This window comes from Typopeltis vanoorti, chromosome 23, assembly GCF_054136105.1.
Source record: "Typopeltis vanoorti isolate ZY-2024b chromosome 23, IOZ_Tvanoo_1.0, whole genome shotgun sequence".
NCBI lineage: Eukaryota > Metazoa > Arthropoda > Arachnida > Uropygi > Thelyphonidae > Typopeltis > Typopeltis vanoorti.
Window position 1 is genome coordinate 77497760 of NC_143571.1, and position 19828 is coordinate 77517587.

At 37.6% G+C, this 19828-nt stretch overlaps 1 protein-coding gene across 1 annotated transcript in view; it reads left to right on the forward strand.

Moving 5' to 3' along the window:
• Positions 1–19828, forward strand: part of LOC150094013 (uncharacterized) — a 286529-nt gene that overhangs the window by 77981 nt on the left and 188720 nt on the right. Inside the window, exon 4 of the mRNA XM_090412937.1 lies at positions 11841–11886. Within this exon, the coding sequence (XP_090269063.1) occupies positions 11841–11886 (46 nt within the window). The remainder of the gene's footprint in view (positions 1–11840; positions 11887–19828) is intronic.

The following is a 19828-nucleotide window of genomic DNA, read 5'->3' on the forward strand; positions in this document are numbered from 1 at the left end:
GCCATTCAATCCACCAACTACAATGAACTACACTAACACCATATATATGGCAAACATCCATTCCCACAGCAGGATTCGAACTTGCACCCTTTTGGCTGGAGAGCGGATATGCTAACCACTCGGTCAACCAGGCTGAGTGGTTAGCATATTCCACAACAAATATATTCCACAAACCCACACATATAGGAAACTACCTCCACTTTAACTCATACCACCCTTATTCTATCAAAAAATCGGTCATTTATGCACTTAGAAAAAGTTTTTTCGGCTAAACATAATTATCTCAACATAAAAATAAAGAAATTAACACAGATTTTTAAAAACCGAAATTACCCAACACAGCTAATAAATTATGCCATCAAAACAATCCAACAACCAAAACAAACTTCCCAACACAAAAAGTCATCAAACTGTCATACATCCAGAACACATGCAAAGCCTACAAATACATTTTTAAACACACTGATTATAAGTTGGTGTTCACCACGAACCAAAATTGGCAACATATCTAAAACTTGAAAAACTCGCACATACAAAGAAATACTAGAACACCACAATATTACAAATTTCCTTGCCAACAAAACTGTGATGTCATCTTGTTCCGTGATCAGATCTTTATGGGCAAGACTACAAGAACAATTCCATGACTGCAACATACCAATTCCAGAACATTTAAACAATAAAAGAAAAACAGAATTCAAAATACAGGAAAAACAAATAGCTGTCCATGCTCTTGAATAGACACATACCAAAACGACCCCCATTGGAAATAATAGCCATAAAATGTTAGAAAAATTCGATAAACGTTTACTGCCCTTATATAATCTCTGAGAGTTGGAAGCTCCAAAACATAAAATTAGGTCATGACTCCGACCAGTAGAAAACAACACAGATACACCCAAGACAAAAAAACATCAAGCCAACATGACATAGTCTTCCGAAGATGATGCACTGTCAAAATGGCTCGCACCCGGTTACTCCCACCCCTAATCTTGTTTCATCATATTCTATCCTTCTTTCCACAAAATTTTTCTATCTTTCACCTTCTCCCCAAAGAATTCACCACCCACCCTTAAAACCTGGGTTTTAAATTTCACAGGCCTTGTTTCTTACCTGCAATTCTCCCACATCTCTCTCTGTCCCAACATTCCCCCCGCTTCCTTTCAGTCATACTTCAGTAATATCGGCATATGCAGGATGCTGCTCAATAAGATGACAACCAGGAACATCCTACAAAGATATCTAAAATTATTCCTTCCTTATATTCTTCATATATTTATATCTTTAAAACATCAGTAATGCCTTAAGAATTGATTAAAAAGCCAGTGACATTATAAAAGGTGTACTCCTAAACAATAATAGGCAAAAATAGCTATAAAAATTAATAGCGTCTTTTGTGTTCCAGGTACATCATTCTGAAAGAAAGTTTATTATTATTTATTATTAATGGCATGCTGTACAGCTATAAAACATAAGACTTCGTTGATATTCTCTCATTCCATTTTAGAGAACACAATATTTTCATATGTTCTCTAAAATGGAATGAGAGAATATCAACGAAGTCTTATGTTTTATAGCTGTACAGCATGCCATTAATTCAGTTCTCTTTGTTATCAATGAGTATGAAAGCTGCTGAGTAAAAGAAAAAATTTAGAAAACTATCTTCTGCAATAAACAATGCAGCATTTCTAAAAATAACTTGTTTATAGCCTAATACAGAGTTCAACTTGATGTCAATATGCTCTTTTTACTATGTATGAAAATAATTTAATTTCTAGTATAAGTTTATAAAGTGAAAATGTAATTGTTATTAAATCTCATACTAAAAATTTAATGGAATGAATACAGCACAAAAAGAACTAAACAGTCAGTTAATTGTTCTGATATTTCTTTTTCCACAGAGACATCTTCAGGAATCTTCTTCTTCTGTCTAAGATGGATTGAGTCTTCTCTATTCCTTGCTTTTGAAAACGTTCATAAGTGCTACATCCTGAAACGTCCTTTATGATTTCATCCAGGTGATTCTGGTCTCCCAGGTCTTCTTCTTTTGGTCATAAAAGTATTTAATAGGATGTTGGGTAGTTTGCTGGCGTCCATGCATGCAGTGTGGCCGAGCCGTTTCAGTTGTTTTCTGATTTTTTCTAATGTGGTCTTCTTATATGATAGTTCTTGTCTAACTGTGCTATTTGATTTCTTTTCTATCCCACTTGTTTTATTTATTTTTCTTAAGCATTTCATTTCAAATGCTAACAGTCTTTTCTCCTCTCTTTTCTTAATTGTCCATATTTCTGCTCCATAGATAACTGTTGGTATAATTATTGATTCATATAATTTAATTTTGGCTTGTTTAGATACCTTGCTTGTTTTCGAGATTTTCTGTAATTTTCCTATGGTGGTCCATCCTATTGCTATTCTGTGTTTGATTGTTTCGAGTATTTCTATTGTTTCTGTTAGTTTTGATCCAAGATATATGAAGTTATCTACTTGTTCTATCTGTTCTCCATTTAGGGTGACTGAGATGTTAGTTTTATTCCTCCCTATTTTCATCACTTTTGTATATTTATTACCATGTCATATATGATTGAGACTGCAAATTTCTGAAAAGGTCATACAGGATTTCAATTGATGACATTTTTCAATTTATGGAGGGTGGAGAAAGGATGTGAGGGTATCCTTGGAAGCTGAGAATGAAGGCTGCTAGATTTTTCTCTCATAGGGTGGTGCATGATTGGAATGGATTTTCATTGGATGTTGTGAGTGCAAGCAGTGAGAATGAATTCAAGAATAAGTATGATAGCTGGTGTGTGTAGTATGTGGCCTCCCTCGATGAGTCTCTAACTCCCTGGAGGTCTCTCTTAATAATTATAATATCTTACAGGTGTTGTTTAGTTTGTTTATCAATCATTGTAATTCATTTGGGGTTCTTGCAATAAGAACAAGATCATCTGCATATTTGATATTATTTATATTTAGATCATTGATATTGATTCCAGGCTCATTATCTATTGCATTCTTTACAAGTTCTTCTAGATATATGTTGAATAGGCATGGGGATAGTGGACATCCTTACATTACTCCTTTTTGGATCTCTGTCGGTTCTGTTGTGAGTGTGTCCTTTTTAATTATTGCATTTGTCTTAGAGTAATATTTTATCAAAAATTGTATTATATATTTATCTGTTGCTTTTTCTAGTAGAATTTAAGAAAATTTCTCTATTGATTACTATCAAAAGCTTGTTTAACGTCCACAAAACAACAATATAGTTCTTTATGGTCTTCCCAGTTGAGTTCTGCTAATTGGTGCAATGTGAAAATCTGGTCTGTTGTTGAATAGTTTCCTCGAAAACCAGCTTGTTTTGTGCCTATCAATTCATAGGTGCTTTTTAATCTCTTTTGTATAATTCTTACGAATGTTTTATAGGTGTGAGAGAGTAAATTGAATGGTCTGTAATTTCTGCTATCTCTTTTATCTCCTTTCTTGTATATTGGGATGATCTTTCTGTTCTCCAGTCATTTGGTATCTCTCCTGTTTCTAGTATTTTGTTGAATAGGATTGTTAAATATTCTATGGATGTCTCCATGTGACCATAGTTCAATAGGGATAGTATCAATACCTGGTGCTTTATTGTTTTTCATTTGTTTTATTGCATATCTAACTTCTTCTTTTAAGCTTTTTTGGGCAATCGTTTTCTTCTATTGGTTTTCGAAATTCTCTTCAATATCCCCAGTTTCAGTCATCTTGTTATTATTATTTATTATTATTATTATTATTATTCAGGCCTCCATGGAGTCAAAAGACTCATCGTGGGAGGTCCTTCCTAAGACATAAAGTCTGTCAAGACTCATCGAGGGGAGGTCCCCCCCCTGAGAAACACAAAGTCTATCATACCACTCTTTAAACTCATTGACCGTTCTCGCTCCCACCACTCCATCAGGCAATGCATTCCACGGCTCAACCACCCTCCACACAAAGAAACCACTCCTTACCCTCTTGCTCACAGTTTCCTTTCGTAACTTCCAGGGATGGCCTCTTGTCATCACTCCTTCCCGCTGTTCAACCAAGCGAAAGAACTTCCCAGTGTCAAACCTGTAACCACCTCTCAACAGTTTAAAAGTCTCAATCATATCACCTCTCCTTCTTCTATCCACCAAACTCTGCAGTCCACATTCTCTCAGCCAATCCTCATAACTATCCTTGTACAGTCCTGAAACCGTCTTTGTATCCTTTCCACAGTTAATTTATCCCCTTCAAATCCTGGGGACCAAATCTGAGAGCAATAGTCCAAGTGTGGTTTGATCAAAGACTTATACAACGGAATGATAACCCTCTTATCTCTGCAGATCAGTGTCCTTCTCATAATTGCAGCAATCCTCTGTGTTACCTTCACCACCTTTGCAATATGTCCCCTAAACTTCAGGTTTCTATCAATCATCAACCCCGGATCTCTTGTCTCTCCTACTTCCTCCAGTATAACTCCTCCCATAGAGTATGCAGCATCCCATCGATGTTTCTCAAACTTCAAGACCTTACATTTTGCTGCATTAAACTGACACCCCCCATTCATTTGCCCATCTATCTAGCTTATTTAAATCCTCTTGCAGGGCTACCACATCTGCACTATTATTAATAATCCTTCCCAGCTTTGCATCATCCGCAAACAACTGAATATCCCCCTGCAGTCCACTGGCTATGTCATTGATATAAAGGTTAAACAATATAGGTCCTAGTACTGAGCCCTGTGGGACCCCACTTGTAACCCTCTACCTCCTGGAAACTGCTCCACCATACACAACTCTCTGATACCTATCTCTGATAGGTATCAGAGAGTTGTGTATGGTGGAGCAGTGTCCTCCTACATTTCCTAGGATTTCCTAGGAAATGTCGCTTTCCTTACCACACTAGTCACTCTTCTGGCCTGTCTTATATTCCTCATGCATCTTCTCTTCACCTGTCTCCTTATATCTCTTCCACAGCCTCTTTTTCACATGCAATTCCTGTTTAATATTGTTTGTCATCCACTTTACTCCAAATTGCGTCCTCTTCTTCACTCGTGGTATACAACTTACCATTGCTGATAACAAATATTCTTTCACAATTTCCCACGCACTAATGATATCCCGGCCTTCCAATTCCTCCCTCCATGAAACTTCCCGAAGTTGACGTCTAGGACTATTATAATCACCTGCCTTATAATTCCACATAAGTTCCCGTCTCTTTGATACTCCTGCATGTCTATTCATTTTATTATTATTATTATTATTATTTAGGGCGACTCCAGGAGTCCTTAGACTCATCGAGGGAGGCCCTAAACATCATGTCCACACAACTATGCGATTACATTCTCACAGTATCTATCATACCTTGTCTTGAACTCGTTCACCGTCATAGCACCCACAACAGACTCTGACAGCTTATTCCACTCATTTACCACTCTAAAAGTAAAGAACCCAGCTCTAACACCCCTGCTAACCACACTCTTGCCCAGCTTCCATAGGTGTCCCCTAGTTCTCCCACCACCAGTCCGGATCTCAAAAATATCCTCTGAATTAATCCTATAGAATCCCTTTAGCAATTTGAATGTCTCAATCATATCTCACCTCCTCCGCCTATCAACTAGTTTCTGCAACCCACAAATCTTCAACCTGTTCTCATATGGTTCATTCCATAGACCTGTTATCATCTTAGTCACTCGCCTCTAGATCCTCTCCACCTCCTCCCCATCAAGAAGGAACCGAGGTGGCCAAATCTGGGCACAGTAGTCGAGATGAGGTCTTATCAAGGCTCGGTACAGAGGTACAATAACTTGCTTGTCTCTGCTCGTCAAGGTATTTTTCAACAACCAAGTAAGTTGATGAGCTGATTTAGCTACTTTTGCAATGTGCCCCCTAAACTTCATCTCCCTATCCACCAACACTCCCAAGTCATTGGCCTCATCAATCTCTTGGAGTACAGTTCCACCAATGTGGTATACTGCTGCTAATCTTTTCACCCCAAAATGCATAACCTTACATTTTGTCGCATTAAATTGACATCCATTCTCCTTAGCCCAGAACTCCAATCTATCTAAGTCATCCTGCAAGACTTTGACATCTTCTGCATTCGCTATTGCCCTACCCAACTTTGCATCATCAGCGAACAAATGAATTGTTCCACTTAGATCCTTCCCTACATCGTTAATGAACAGATTAAACAGCAGTGGTCCAAGAACAGAACCCTGCGGCACACCACTAGTCACATGCCGTCTTTTGGACTCTACTCCTGAATAAACTACTCTTTGATATCTCTCCATCAACCAACCACCTATCCATCTCACCAATCCTATATCCATTCCCATATGTTGTAGTTTACGGATTAGTATTCCATGTGGTATCCTGTCAAATGCCTTTGCCAGATCCAGCAGTATCACTGTAAACCCATTTCCCTTATCCAGTTCAGCCGTCACCTTGTTATAAAACTTGAGCAAGTTACTAAAGCATGATCTACCCTTCACAAAGCCATGCTGTCCCCTGTACAGTATCTCATTTTCATCAATCCATTCCTGTATTTTTCCCTTGACTACTTTCTCTAAGACCTTGACAACGACTCCTGATATGCTGATCGGTCGGTAATTTGCAACCGTAGTCTTGGATCCTCCTTTATGCAGTGAAACTATTTTCCCCTCTTTTCACACCTTCGGGACTAAACCAGACCTGAGACTCAGATTAAACAACATGGTCAAGGGCACTGATAATTCTTTAGACGCTTCACGCAAGATCCGTGCCGGTATACCATCCCATCCCACAGATGTGTTCACATTAAGATTCTGTAATAGACTAGTCACCTCCACTTCATTTATCACTATTCCCGTATAAACTAATGGTTCCTTCATTTTTTCAATGTCACCACCTGGATGATATGCTTTTGCAAAGTGCGCGCTCAGTAACTCCACTATATCGACTGATTCAGTGACCTCCTTACCATCGTCATTCCTTAAAATCATTTTGCCGTGTACAGTTTTTTTCTTGCTTGCAGCATATTGAAAGAACTGTTTGGGATTCTCTTTTGCTTGCAAAGCTAGTTTCCTTTCATAATCCGCTTTTGCTTTTTTTACCACACTCGTTACCTTTCTGGCCTGCAATTTATACCGTTCGTGTGCCTGCAGGTCATCTCTTTCTTTAAATTCCCTAGACAGTTGTTTCTTTTTTTGCAGCTCAAGCTTAATGGTGTTATTCATCCATTTAACCCCTACTTGTTTTACTATTCGGACCCTAGGTATACAATCAGCCATTACCTCCTGTAAATGCTCCTTGACCACTTCCCATGCTCTATCGACGTCCGGCCCTTGCAGTTGTACATGCCATGGCACTGATCCAAGCAATCTCCTAAGCTTGTCATACTTGCCAGCACAGTAATTCCACATATACCCTGTCTTAATCGAAAATTCCACACCTTCCACTTCCCAGGTCAAGACCTTATGATCACTCTCACCAATAGGTGGCAACATGGTCATATTCATTACAGTCAAATTCTCAGATGCTATTACCAGGTCAAGCACTCTCATTCCCCTAGTATTTTCAATTACATGCTGTCTCAGATAGTTATCCCTTAATAATTGAATAAAATCCTTTTCCTTCCTCACATGTGTCCTCTCCTCCTTCCAATCAATGTTACCATACTTGAAATCCCCCATAATAATTACCCTCCTTCCACTCATTTCATCAATTTCCCTATGCATACTATCTCCACCATCTATTCCATCACCTGGTCTATAGCAGCACCCAACTGTATATTTTATTCTGCCAGTCTCAATCTCACACCAAATAGCCTCAAATGAGCTCCTTTCACTATCCTGCGATACAACTTCAATTCTCCTTGGCTGCAGTTCATCAGCTATCATCAGTAATACCCCTCCCCCATTTTATTCTCTCTGTCCCTCCTAAACACGCTATAACCTACACATTCTATCCCACTAACTATATCTTCTTCCGTCAGCCATGTTTCACTAATGCCAATAACCTGTGGCCAGGAAGAGCCAATAAACACACTATAACCTACACATTCTATCCCACTAACTATATCTTCTTCCGTCAGCCATGTTTCACTAATGCCAATAACCTGTGGCCAGGAAGAGCCAATCAAGGCCAAAAATTCTTCCTTCTTGTTCCTAATACTCCTGGCATTAGTATACATGAAATGCAGTGATCCCTTAGTCCCATCCCTATATTGATGCGTTATTTTAAATGACCCATTCCCATTTTTTGTCCTTAGTGCTGGCTCGGGTACATTATATACATTCTTACACTCATCTGTCTCACTGATGACTGCATATCCATTCCCCCCCCCCCTCCTTGGTAGTTCTAGTTTCCCTGGTTTTGCACATCCATTTTCACTTCATTCAGCAACACTCTTTCCAGTCTCCGCACACCAAGTCCATTCAAATGCAGGCCATCCATCTTGTATAAGTCCTTTCGCCCTTCAAACTCATTCCACACGTCCACGAATTCCACACCACACCGTCTGCATAACCTACGCATAATGTCATTTGCGATTATGGCCCTCCTCCTAAACTCCTCTCTGTCATACCGCGGCAACAGACTAACCATTCTAACTCTGTCACTCTTTTCTTTCGCTACCTTTAACAATACTTTCAAGTCCTCTCTCATAAAAAATTTATCACCTTTCAATTCATTCGTACCCACCACAATTATTAATTCTTTCACCCTCTGTTTTTGCACTCTAATACTCACTTACATCCTTAAATTTCGCACCCGCTAAGTACGATTTAGTTACACTGCCATCTATCACCCCTCTTAATAACGAGTCACCATACAACACTCTCTCCTTCATTTCAGAAACTCTCTCATTCTTGCACTGTTTTTTTACGTTAGCCGAATCACTCTGGGAAGAGTTTTGCAGGTGCTCTAATTGCCGCTGCGCATTTTGTATCACTGCGTGCAACTTAGCGATCTCACTTCCTACAAACAATTCCTCATTATTTTTATCATTTAAACCATTTTCTCTCTCAGTATGGTTGCTTTCACTCTTTCTTAGATCACCGCTCTCATTGCCATCTTGTACATCGCAATTCTCTATCAAGCCACTATTTTCACTCACATTCTGGCTTTCTTCAACCATAACTATCTCACTACCTGACACATACTTCAACTCCTCACTTTGCTTACACTTTCTGCACATTCTCCCACCACTATCACTTTCAATCCAAATTCCAGCCTCATTCGGGAATGCATACATCCCACACACACATCACATTGGACAAACTCTCTCACATTATAGTTTTTGAACAATGCCGTCGTATTTTTGTACGCCATTATCTTGCGTCTCACTGCCGCCATATTCAAATCTATGAAACGTAACGTTATATACTAAATTAAATAACGTAATTCACACCAAAATCCCACGGACACAACAAGCTACCAAAATTAGGCAATATTACGTTATGATTTTAACCTATATTCTAATTTTTACTCAAAATTGTACTTAGCTTTCGAGAGCTCTCTGAAAACACAGCCATCTGTCTGGCCCTCTACTATTTTCCAAGTCAAAACCATATGGTCACTCTCTCCAACTGGTGGGAGAGATGTCAACTCAGTTATTATCAACTCTTCTGATGCCATAACCAAATCCGAAACTTTTGAACCTCTTGTTCCCTCTGTTGCATGTTGCCTAAGACATTTGTCCCTCAAGAATTCTAGAAATTCGATTCCCCTATTGCTACATGCATCTTCCTCTCTCCAATCTATACTACTGTAGTTAAAATCTCCCATAACAATCATTCTTTTTGCACTTGCCAAACTTAGCTGTCTAAACATCTCCTGGTCCCCATCCTCTGTGCTTCTGGGTCTGTAGCAACACCCCACTAAATATCCTGTCTTGCCTACCTCTACTTCACACCATACGCTCTCAAAATCATTTGTCTCACTTCCTTCCAAAGCCTCCACTCTTAGAGGACATAAGTCATCACTTATCATAAGCAGTACCCCACTACCACGCTTTCCTCTTCTATCCTAACGAAAAATGCTATACCCGGCGACTTCTATTCCTGTTGTTATATCCCTTTCTGTCAACCACGTCTCAGTGATCGTAATAATTTTTGGCCAGGCTGATGCTATCTGTGCCACCAATTCCTCTCCCTTATTCCGGATACTCCTGGCATTAGTATAAAGCATATAAATGCCATTGTTTCTATACCCAGCATTATCCCTTCTAGACTCCACTGGGCTCAGTGTTACCTGACATCGTCTCCCTTCTCCCAAGTATCCATTCCCACAAGAGGCCACCCCTGCTATCATCCTCCCTGGGACACACTGACTCGTTCAGAACAGCAATCTCTCCAGATGCCTACGTCCTTCCTCATTCAAATGTAAATGGTCTCTTGCATACAATTCCTCTCTTTCCTCAAACGCACTCCAAGCATCCACATATACCAGTCCTCTCTTGTCACACATTCTCGCTATTATGCCATTCAATATCACCCCCCTTCTGCTCAGCTCATCATTATCATACCTAGGCAACACGCACACTATTTTTCCTCTCTCTGTCTCCTTCCGTACAGTCTCAAGCAAAAATCTCATATCTCTCGCTGCCCGACTTACATTACCACTCAAGTCATTCATTCCTACCATCACAATCATCTCATCCACCCTTTCACCTCTCTTAATTGCCATAGCCACCCTTTTTATTGTTCCTCCTGGCAAACACTCCTCACGCATCCTATCTTGAACACCACGGATCATTGAGTCACCATACATTATACCTCTTACCATTTCCTCGCTCCTATTGTTTCCATTCTCTCCTCTTCTTTCATTCCCATACATCTCTCTCATTCCCTCTCTCCTACTGTTTCCATTCTCTCTCCTCTTCTATCACTCCCATACATCTCTCTCATTCCCTCTCTCCTACTGTTTCCATTCTCTCCTCTTCTAGCACTCCCATATCCCCCTCTCATTCTCTCTCTCCTACTACTGTTTCCATCCTCTTGTCTTCTAGCATTCCCATACCTCTCTCTTGTTTATCATTGTTACTGTTTTGCTGAGAATTCCTTTATAATTTAATTTGTTGTTTTTTGGTTTACAAGTATCTTGGCCTCTTTTTTCCTCTATTGTGGTTAGGATTTCTTGGGTTATCCACTGATTGTTTATTTTGAGTTTGTTACCTAAAATATGTAACAAATTATAGAAAAAGGAAATAACAATTTCCTGCCTTTTTTTTAGATACTCTAATCACGTCTTTTAATGGCAGCCTGTTTTTTTTTCTCAGTTTACAGAAATCCCACCCACCCACACAAGTAATAAATATATAAGCTTTTGCATCATCCTCCTTCTCTCAACATTGCAATCAAAGATTTAAAAAACTGTTCCAATCTTAATAGATATGGTTGTGTTAAACTTCCTTTAATTCTTAGGCCTCTTGTCCATCAGCTAAGGCTAGTGAACAGCACACCCAGAGAAGGTGCCCCTCATTAAACCTTAGTCTTTAAACAGTCTGATGTCTTCCATTTATTGTTTCGTGTGTTATTACAATTTTAATATTATATTCCTGATGAAGATGTCTCTGTGACAGACAAAATAGCAGAACAATTAACCTGCTGTTTAATTATTTCTTTGTGTTCTATTCGTTTGATTAAATTTTTAGCATGAATATTAACTGGTACCTGAGCCTAGATATCCATTTATAATATTAAATGTTAAATTGTTTGATTGACATATGATAATTCTTGCAGGTAATCTATGGGAATTTCTTTGCATAATAGGGTTTTGATTGAAGACTTGAGATAAATCTTTTCTTTCAGATGATTCTATATGTGTGTATGAATTTTCTAATAACTTATTTTATTTTTTTAGGATGAACTTTTTTATTACCTCTTAAGAGAACATCTTGTAGAAAGATGTAAGTAGATATTTGTCTTTGAAAATAAATAAATAAAAAAAATCACTTTTAAAATATTTGCATTTATTAATGCAAAACAAATTTCCTTTGCAATTTCTTCCAGTTGTAACGAATCTTTTGGTGAATGATTTATTACAGTTGGAATGATCCGTCTGTGATAAACTGTAAAGCCTCTTCATTGCTGATGATGCATTATCTATGCAGAAAGTGAACCATCAGTTGAAACAAGTAATCATTGGATAATGCCAATATTGAATTGTATACAGGTAGTCCTCGACTTATGACGACCAAAAATTATTATTAAAAATTCTCTAATTTAACTTTGTCACCAGTATATACATACATATATCACATTGCTTTTGTATACGCATTGCAGTATTTGACAATTTTAGGAAACAAGAAGATAAATACGGCGAGCATACATTTAACGCTAGTAAAAGTTGCTTTTATTGATTCAAAAGCCGATTTTACTTATATAACATGCGAATAACGGCAGAAGCTGCTAGTTCAGATTTTGAAACTGCCAAAATTTTCAAGAAAAAGATGATAAAAGATGAAGGCTATTTGCTAGAGCAGATTTTTAACGTAGATGAATGAACTTCCTTTTATAGAGAAGCTACATCGGTGCCTGGTTTTAAGGCATTTAAAGATAGGGTTATGCTTCTTCTTGGAGGAAATGCTGCTTGTTTTAAATTAAAACCATTTCTTGTTTACCATTCACAAAACCCCAGAGCTTTGAAAAACATTGACAAGAATTTATTGCTGGTTTACCACAGGAGTAATCCTAAGGCTTAGATGATAATCGTTTTATTCGAAGACTAGTTCTTAAACTAGTTCTGAAAAAAACATTCCTTTTAAAATTCTGTTGCTGCTTGACAATGCTCCAGGACATCCTCTTCACATTGGCGATTTGAATGGAAATATAAATGTGATGTATCTTCCGCCCAATATATTCGATTGCTACATTCAAGGCATATTATCTGAAAACTACATTTTCTCAAGCAATAACAGCAATGGACAACGATGCTACAACATTATGCGATTTTTGGAAAAATTACGATATTAACCAATGTATCTAGAACATTGGAACTTCATGGAAGGAAGTATTGGAACAATATATGCGAGGAAGAGGAATTTTGAAGAAGTTACTAATGCAGGGGACGCTCGGAGAGTACAATGAGCATAGTATGTTAGAACAAATTGGTGAAGAAATTGTTGAAATTGCAGAAAACTGGATCTAGAAATCAATATTACCGATATAGAAGGTGAACTGACTGATCAAGACTTGATTTTCCGAAATGAAAGAGTTGTATAAGAAGACAGGAATAATGAAGAAGATGAAAAAGAGAATTCATTAAAAAATTTTACTGTAAAAGGATTAGCTGAAATATTTTCTAAACTAAATCAAGGACTTCAGCTACTTGAAAATATGGATCAAGACATTGATTGCTTCGCCAAAGTCAAGAAGCAGTCAGATATTATCACGAAATACGTGAAGAAGAAAAGGAAAAAAAAAAAACCCCAACAGACAACATTAACCAATTTTCTGATTAAAAATACTACTCCTGATCGCGAGAAATAACCATATCATCCAAATGAGTTACAATAACTCACCTGTTTAATTAAAGACGTCGTTAATAAGTTTTTTGTTTATGTTAACTAATATTTAAAGGAATTTCAGAAATGCACCATTTTTGATGTGTTTATGTATTTTTTTATTAAATTTTTCTTTCTTAATTTTGTATTTATTTATTTATGTATGTGCTAATAAATAATTTATAAACGTTTATGTAAGTTTATATATTTTTAACCGCTTAAAGTTAAATATAAACCTAATTTATGAAAATATAATTGAAATCAGACAAATCAAGAATTAAAAAAAAAGTCCTTGACTTATGTCGGAGACGTTGGAACGTAACCCCCATCTTAAGTCGAGGAGTACCCGTACTGTGCATGGAAAAAGAATTTTCCTGCATCAGAACTTCTTGAAAGAGTAACTGCTTAAGCTAATTTGTTCTGGTGTTAATTGAGCAAGGTTGAGCTCTGAGAATAAACACTTCTCTGACTTTTTTTTGAACCAGTCAAAGGCAGCGCTCAGCGCTCTGTTTCCTTCTTAGCATTGTGACCTTATGTTTTACTGATGTTTTGAATTGCTTCAATTGTAGTTGCTCTCCAGTTTGAACTTGTAGATATTAATCTAACTTAAATTAGACAATTTGGGACCACTCATTCTAAATAAGTCATTTAAGCATTAATATTATATTTTACTAGGCCCCCTCCCCGAGTTCCGGATGGGTAGGCCGGTTCTTCTTGAATTCTGATCACTTGAAAGGCCCCCCCCCCCCGGCACCTACGGCACCCAATCCCCTGAGTTCCAGACTGGTAGGCCAGTTCTCCTTGAATTCTGATGACTCGAAAGGGGATGATCCTCCTCCCTGGTGCCTACACCTCCTTGTTGGGGATCTAAATAGCAGAGTAGGAAATGATTGTCAGACACAAAAATATTTTGGGAAAATTTGGAGAAAAGCTAATAATAGTGGCAAATACCTGTTTAATTTCTGCTTAGGACATGGGCTGGTTATTACTAACACCATGTTCCAGCATAAAAATGTGCACAAATTCACATGGACAAAAGAGGCAAGGAATAAGAAAAGTCTCATTGACTGTTATTGTTGATAGGGATATTTTCTACTGGTGCAGGATACTAGTGTACAGAGGATTGGAAATTGGAAGTGATCACCATTTAGTCTTGAGTAGGATAAAATTGAATTTCATACTGAAAAGAAGAACATGTAAAAAGTTTGAAAGCAAATAAAAGTTCAGCAGCTCTCAGATATGAACTGTAGACTAAAATTCACAAACATTATCCAAGAAAAAAATGAAAGAGTTTGAGAACAGGAACCAAATCTTGGATATTCAATGACAAACCTTGAAGAAAACATTGATTGATTCAGCCAGAGAGGCATGTGGCGAGGTTGTCTACAAGGATAGAAAAATCAGAACTCCGTGGTGGACACAGCAAGTTAAAAAGGCATTGCAGGAAAATAAGAAAGCATATTCAAAAGTTCCTGTCATATAAGTTAACTTGTGCTCTTAGAGAATACAGAGATAAATGTAAGGAAGCTAAATACTTTGTAAAACTAGATAAACAAAAGTCATGGAAAGGCTTTGGTAAGAATATAAAAAATAAATATCAAAAAGGTAGCAAAATATTGGAGGCTGTTGAAAAAGCTCAGAAATGGAGGAAAGAGTGCTGTAAAAGGAATTGAAGATGATAAAGGTGACATGAAAACTGCAGAAAAAGAATATCTTTGGTATTTGGAGTAATTACTTTGAATAATTGCTAAATGAGACAAGCAGTGGTAAAAAAACAACAGTCATGCAATCAGGAATACATATCCGTACTTGAAATAGATAAAGCCATCAAAAGCCTGAAATGTGGAAAGGCAGTTGGAGTAGATGATATTCAACCAGAAATGCTTAAGTATGGAGGCATAAAAGTCTTGCAGTGGCTGTACTGCATAGTTCAGAAGGCCTGGACAGAGGGATGAATTCCAGATTGGAGGTAGAGCTCCAATCTGGAATTCATCCCTCTTTTTTATCTTTTTCATATATGAAAAGGGAAATAAAAACTGAAATGAAAGCTAGTGAAACTTGAGGGAGTGAAAGAATGTAGAAGAAAAAGTCAGCAAAAGCAAGAGTGTAAAAGCAAAAGTATGGTGCAGAACAAGAGGTTGCAAGACTACACAAGTGACAGAGTGAAATTGTCAGATTGCAAGATTCAATGAAACAGTTGTTAAAAATGAAATGAGGACTATGCAAGTGATATGAGACATTTAGTGGAATGAGGTGACAAGTGGCTCCAGGATAGCAGTGTATACCGTGAAACCTATCATAACAAGCAGTGTATGGAGATTCCATAGTTAGAGAATTAGATAAAGAGAGAATCTATGAGGTCTGCTATCCAGGAGGGAGAATGAGCAGAATCATTCAGGCATTGGACATGAGGTGGTCGTGGGGACAAATGATTTAAGTGGACATAAGGAGTATGTAAGGTCGAATGTCAGGAAGTTATTGAGAAGAGTGAAAGAAAACGGTATAATGGGATAGATTGTCAGTGTGTTGCCAAGGTATGACAATGATGAGTTGAGACAGAGCTGAAATCATTGGTATGCTAGTGGAGCCACGTGAGGAAAAGAGACTACAGTTTGTGGATGTATGGCATGTCTTTGTGTTGCCATCCTTGAGAGGTAGTTGCTATTTGCTTCTCAGTAGGATCTCTTATTAAAGATGCTGCATCTGCCTACCGTCCAGGGCAAATATTTCCCAGGATGACTTATGAGTTCATGTTGCAGTTGCCACCCCTGTTTTAAATGACCACAGTAGTCTGTGGGATAGTGCATACACTAACATCAGAAGAAAATCTATGGAGGACATGCCCAATAAAAATAACCTATTCTTTGTAAATGCTGGAAGTAATACCTTCTTCCACATTCTGTATTGACCTAACAATTTGTTCACTGTTCCACTTGCAGCTGTTATGGGAAGTAAAGAATAACATGACAGCAATACTTTTCCATGATATCCATCCTATGTGAGAAGCTATCTACGAGGTTTGTCTGGGAAATTCCCAAACTTTTTAAATAAAAATTTTCTGTCTAACTTAAAAGCTATTTGGCCTTGTCTTCAAAGTACTGTCCTCTACTTTTGTATACGCTGCTGTCAGCATTTCTGGAATGCTTCTCTCGGGATACCACTCAGTTCTGCTAGTGATTCTTTTTTCTTTATCAAGTCAATCAACTTAAAATGTTGGCCTTTCAACATCAGTTTCAATTTGGAGAATACAAAAGTCTTCTGGTGCAAGGTCAGGTGAGTAAGCAGGCTACAGAATGACCATTGTTTTGTGTTTCACCAAAAAGTGACAGATGAAGCATCCATCAGTTTTCCCTCCAAGCATCAGACTTTTTTTCCTGATAGCCTCACAAAGACGTTGCATTTCCTATATGTTCATTATAATTTTCAGTTCCCATAGTTCCTTCATTTAATATTAGATCTAATTCTATTTCTTTATATGTTATTCCTCTTACGTTCCAGTTTGCTATGTGCATTATATATTGTTTTCATTTTATGTTTTCCATTCCAGCATCAGTTTCCATAGATTCATTTTGATTACCTTTCTCTTCTGGCTTAAAGGTAATTTAATGTTCTCCATGTCAGGTTGCTAGCATTAAGGGTCATAAAATAAGAAGAGTTGGCTGATAAGGTCATATAGGAAAGGTTAAAGAGAGTGGATCTTTCTCATAGTAGAAGAAAAAGAGGATAGATCCAGCCGAAGGAACCGTGGGAGCACCACTTCTCTTACAATCAAGATGATTGCTCCTTATTGCCCTGTTGGTCCATAAGTCCTTATTCAATATATTTGGACCACCCTATCATATCTGGTGGGCTCTCCTATCTGCCACCTAGGGGATGCACTCTCTAGAGGTTACAGCATCCCCTGAGAGATTACATAACATTAAATGAAATAAGCTTATTTGCATACTAGCGAAATGTGTAAAAATGACTGAGTACATGTTTGTAAATGTACTGTATTTGTATGTTACTTGCACATCATTGTTAATAAAGATGCTGATATGCTGCATACAGATGACCAAAATAAAATCTCTGCTAGACTATCTCATGTAACTAATTAATTTTTTGGCTGTAGTAGGACAAAGCTGCTTTTAAGATGTGATGTTACAAGACTTGAAGATCTCCTATACTGAAAGATGGACAAATGGATGGATGCTAGAAAAGATCAGTAGGACTTTCGATATGCTTTGTGCACATTGAAAAAATGGAAGGAGGATTTTTTAGAACAATAATAGAAGGTAAAGTCTCTGATAAGAGGTGGAGGTCCTCAGTGAGATGGATGGATTGTGTCTAGAGTGACTGGTGTTAAAGAGTTGAAGCCTCCAGAAAAGTCTGCAACTGAACCACCTGGTTAGGACTGGTGTGTGGCACATCACCAAGGAGCAGTTTCCTGGTGATCAAAAATGAATGAGAAAATTTGTGCAACACCTGTCACACTGCAATACATCCCTTTGGTTTTTGAATAATTACTGCATGCTCCAGACATCAAGGTAGCCAGTCACTAAATGTTCTACTACCATAGCACAACTGCATTCCATCATGCAGTTTCTCCTGTAGACAATATTCCTTCTAATTTTTTTTACAGCTGTGTGGACCCTGCTGCTTTGAATAGTAATTTTTACATGACCTGACAACTGTCCAGCACTGTCTTTTTTGTAATGAAGTCATTACAAATGTTTAATGACATTACCTTCATATGGGGCTTTGAATTTATATCACATAACTTCAAGTTTCTGCTGCTAGATGACTAATAAGGAAATCAATTGCTCCAGCCCATCATCACTTATCTGTTTGAAAATAGGAAGGCAGCCTATTTCATTCTTAATGAGGCCCACCAGCCAGCTAAACCACATGACCTAACAGCAGTTGATAAACTAATTAGAATATGTAGAATGCCAGGAAAGGAAAACAAAAACAACTGTGTAAATAGTGACTTAGAACCAGCAGTTTTTTAAAAAGAAAATTTCAACTGTATGGGAGTATGTTAATCACTGTGCAGCTGCACAGCTTAGGGGGAACATTGTAGGTAGATTAATAAAACATTCTACTCTCTCCCATCTGTCTGTCAGCAGCTCTTTCAAATGCATAAAGCAGAATATTGATTTTATAACTGTCTATACAGATTGTTCAAAATAAGTCTTCAGTGGGATCTGTGGTTAGATCCTAGCAAAATGTACCAACTATTCTGCTGAGCTTCATGCAGTAGAGTTTGCATAAAATGGAAACACTACTAATGGTGCTTTTTTTATACTGATTCCAGAAGCTCACTTCAGGCACTTAGAAATCACCTGTGTTGGATCCAAGCCATGTTGGGATCAAAGGAAACAAGGCCGCAGATAGTAGCATCTACAACCATCATCTGCCAGTTCCCTACAGAGATAGGTAAATTATAGACAAAAAAATATAGACAATCCCATTGACAGACATCATAGGATCAAGAGGATAACAAGTCATACTAGATTAAGCCTGAAATTAAACTGCTCAAGTCCTAATCTACCATGGTGTGCAGAGAGAAGATTATTCTTGGTGGGCTTTGCATAATGCTTAGTCATGTAATATGCTCCTTCCTGTTTAGGGATGATGACATATCTGTGTGTGAGTACTATGGTTCTGCATTAAGGCACTTATGTATATTCAGCTACTTGTCAGCCTAGTTGATCGGCAAATGGCTGATTATACATAAATGCTCTTGGTTGGCTATCTGCTCTCCACCAACCATGGGTTTGAACTTTGGGAATTGACATTTGCTTGTGTTTGGGTGCGAGTGAATTTCATTACAAGTGTGTGACTATTACCCTTGCTAATTGGAGGTCTGAAGTGGCTTAAAATTCCATATTTGATTTGTAGAATGGTTTTCCAGATTATCTAAAAAAATAAAAAATAAAAAAAACTGATAAAGTAGACTTTATTAGCCTTACTTATTTTAGGCAAATCCCTAAACAGGAAGGAGCATATTACATGACTAATCATTATGCAAAGCCCACCAAGAATAATCTTCTCTCTGCACACCATGGTAGATTAGGACTTCAGCAGTTTAATTTCAGGCTTAATCTAGTATGACTAGTATGACTTGTTATCCTCTTGATTCTATGATGTCTGTCAATGGGATTGTCTATAATTTGCCTATAATCTCTTGTCTATACATCTCTATTATTAATAGAAATGACCCTAAAAACTATAGAGGTATCAGTATGCTAAATTCCTGTTACAAAATATATAGCAGAATCTTAAATAGCAAATTAATGAAATATTCCGAAAACTTTATTTTGGAATTACAGAATGGATTTAGAAAAGGACGATCATGTATAGA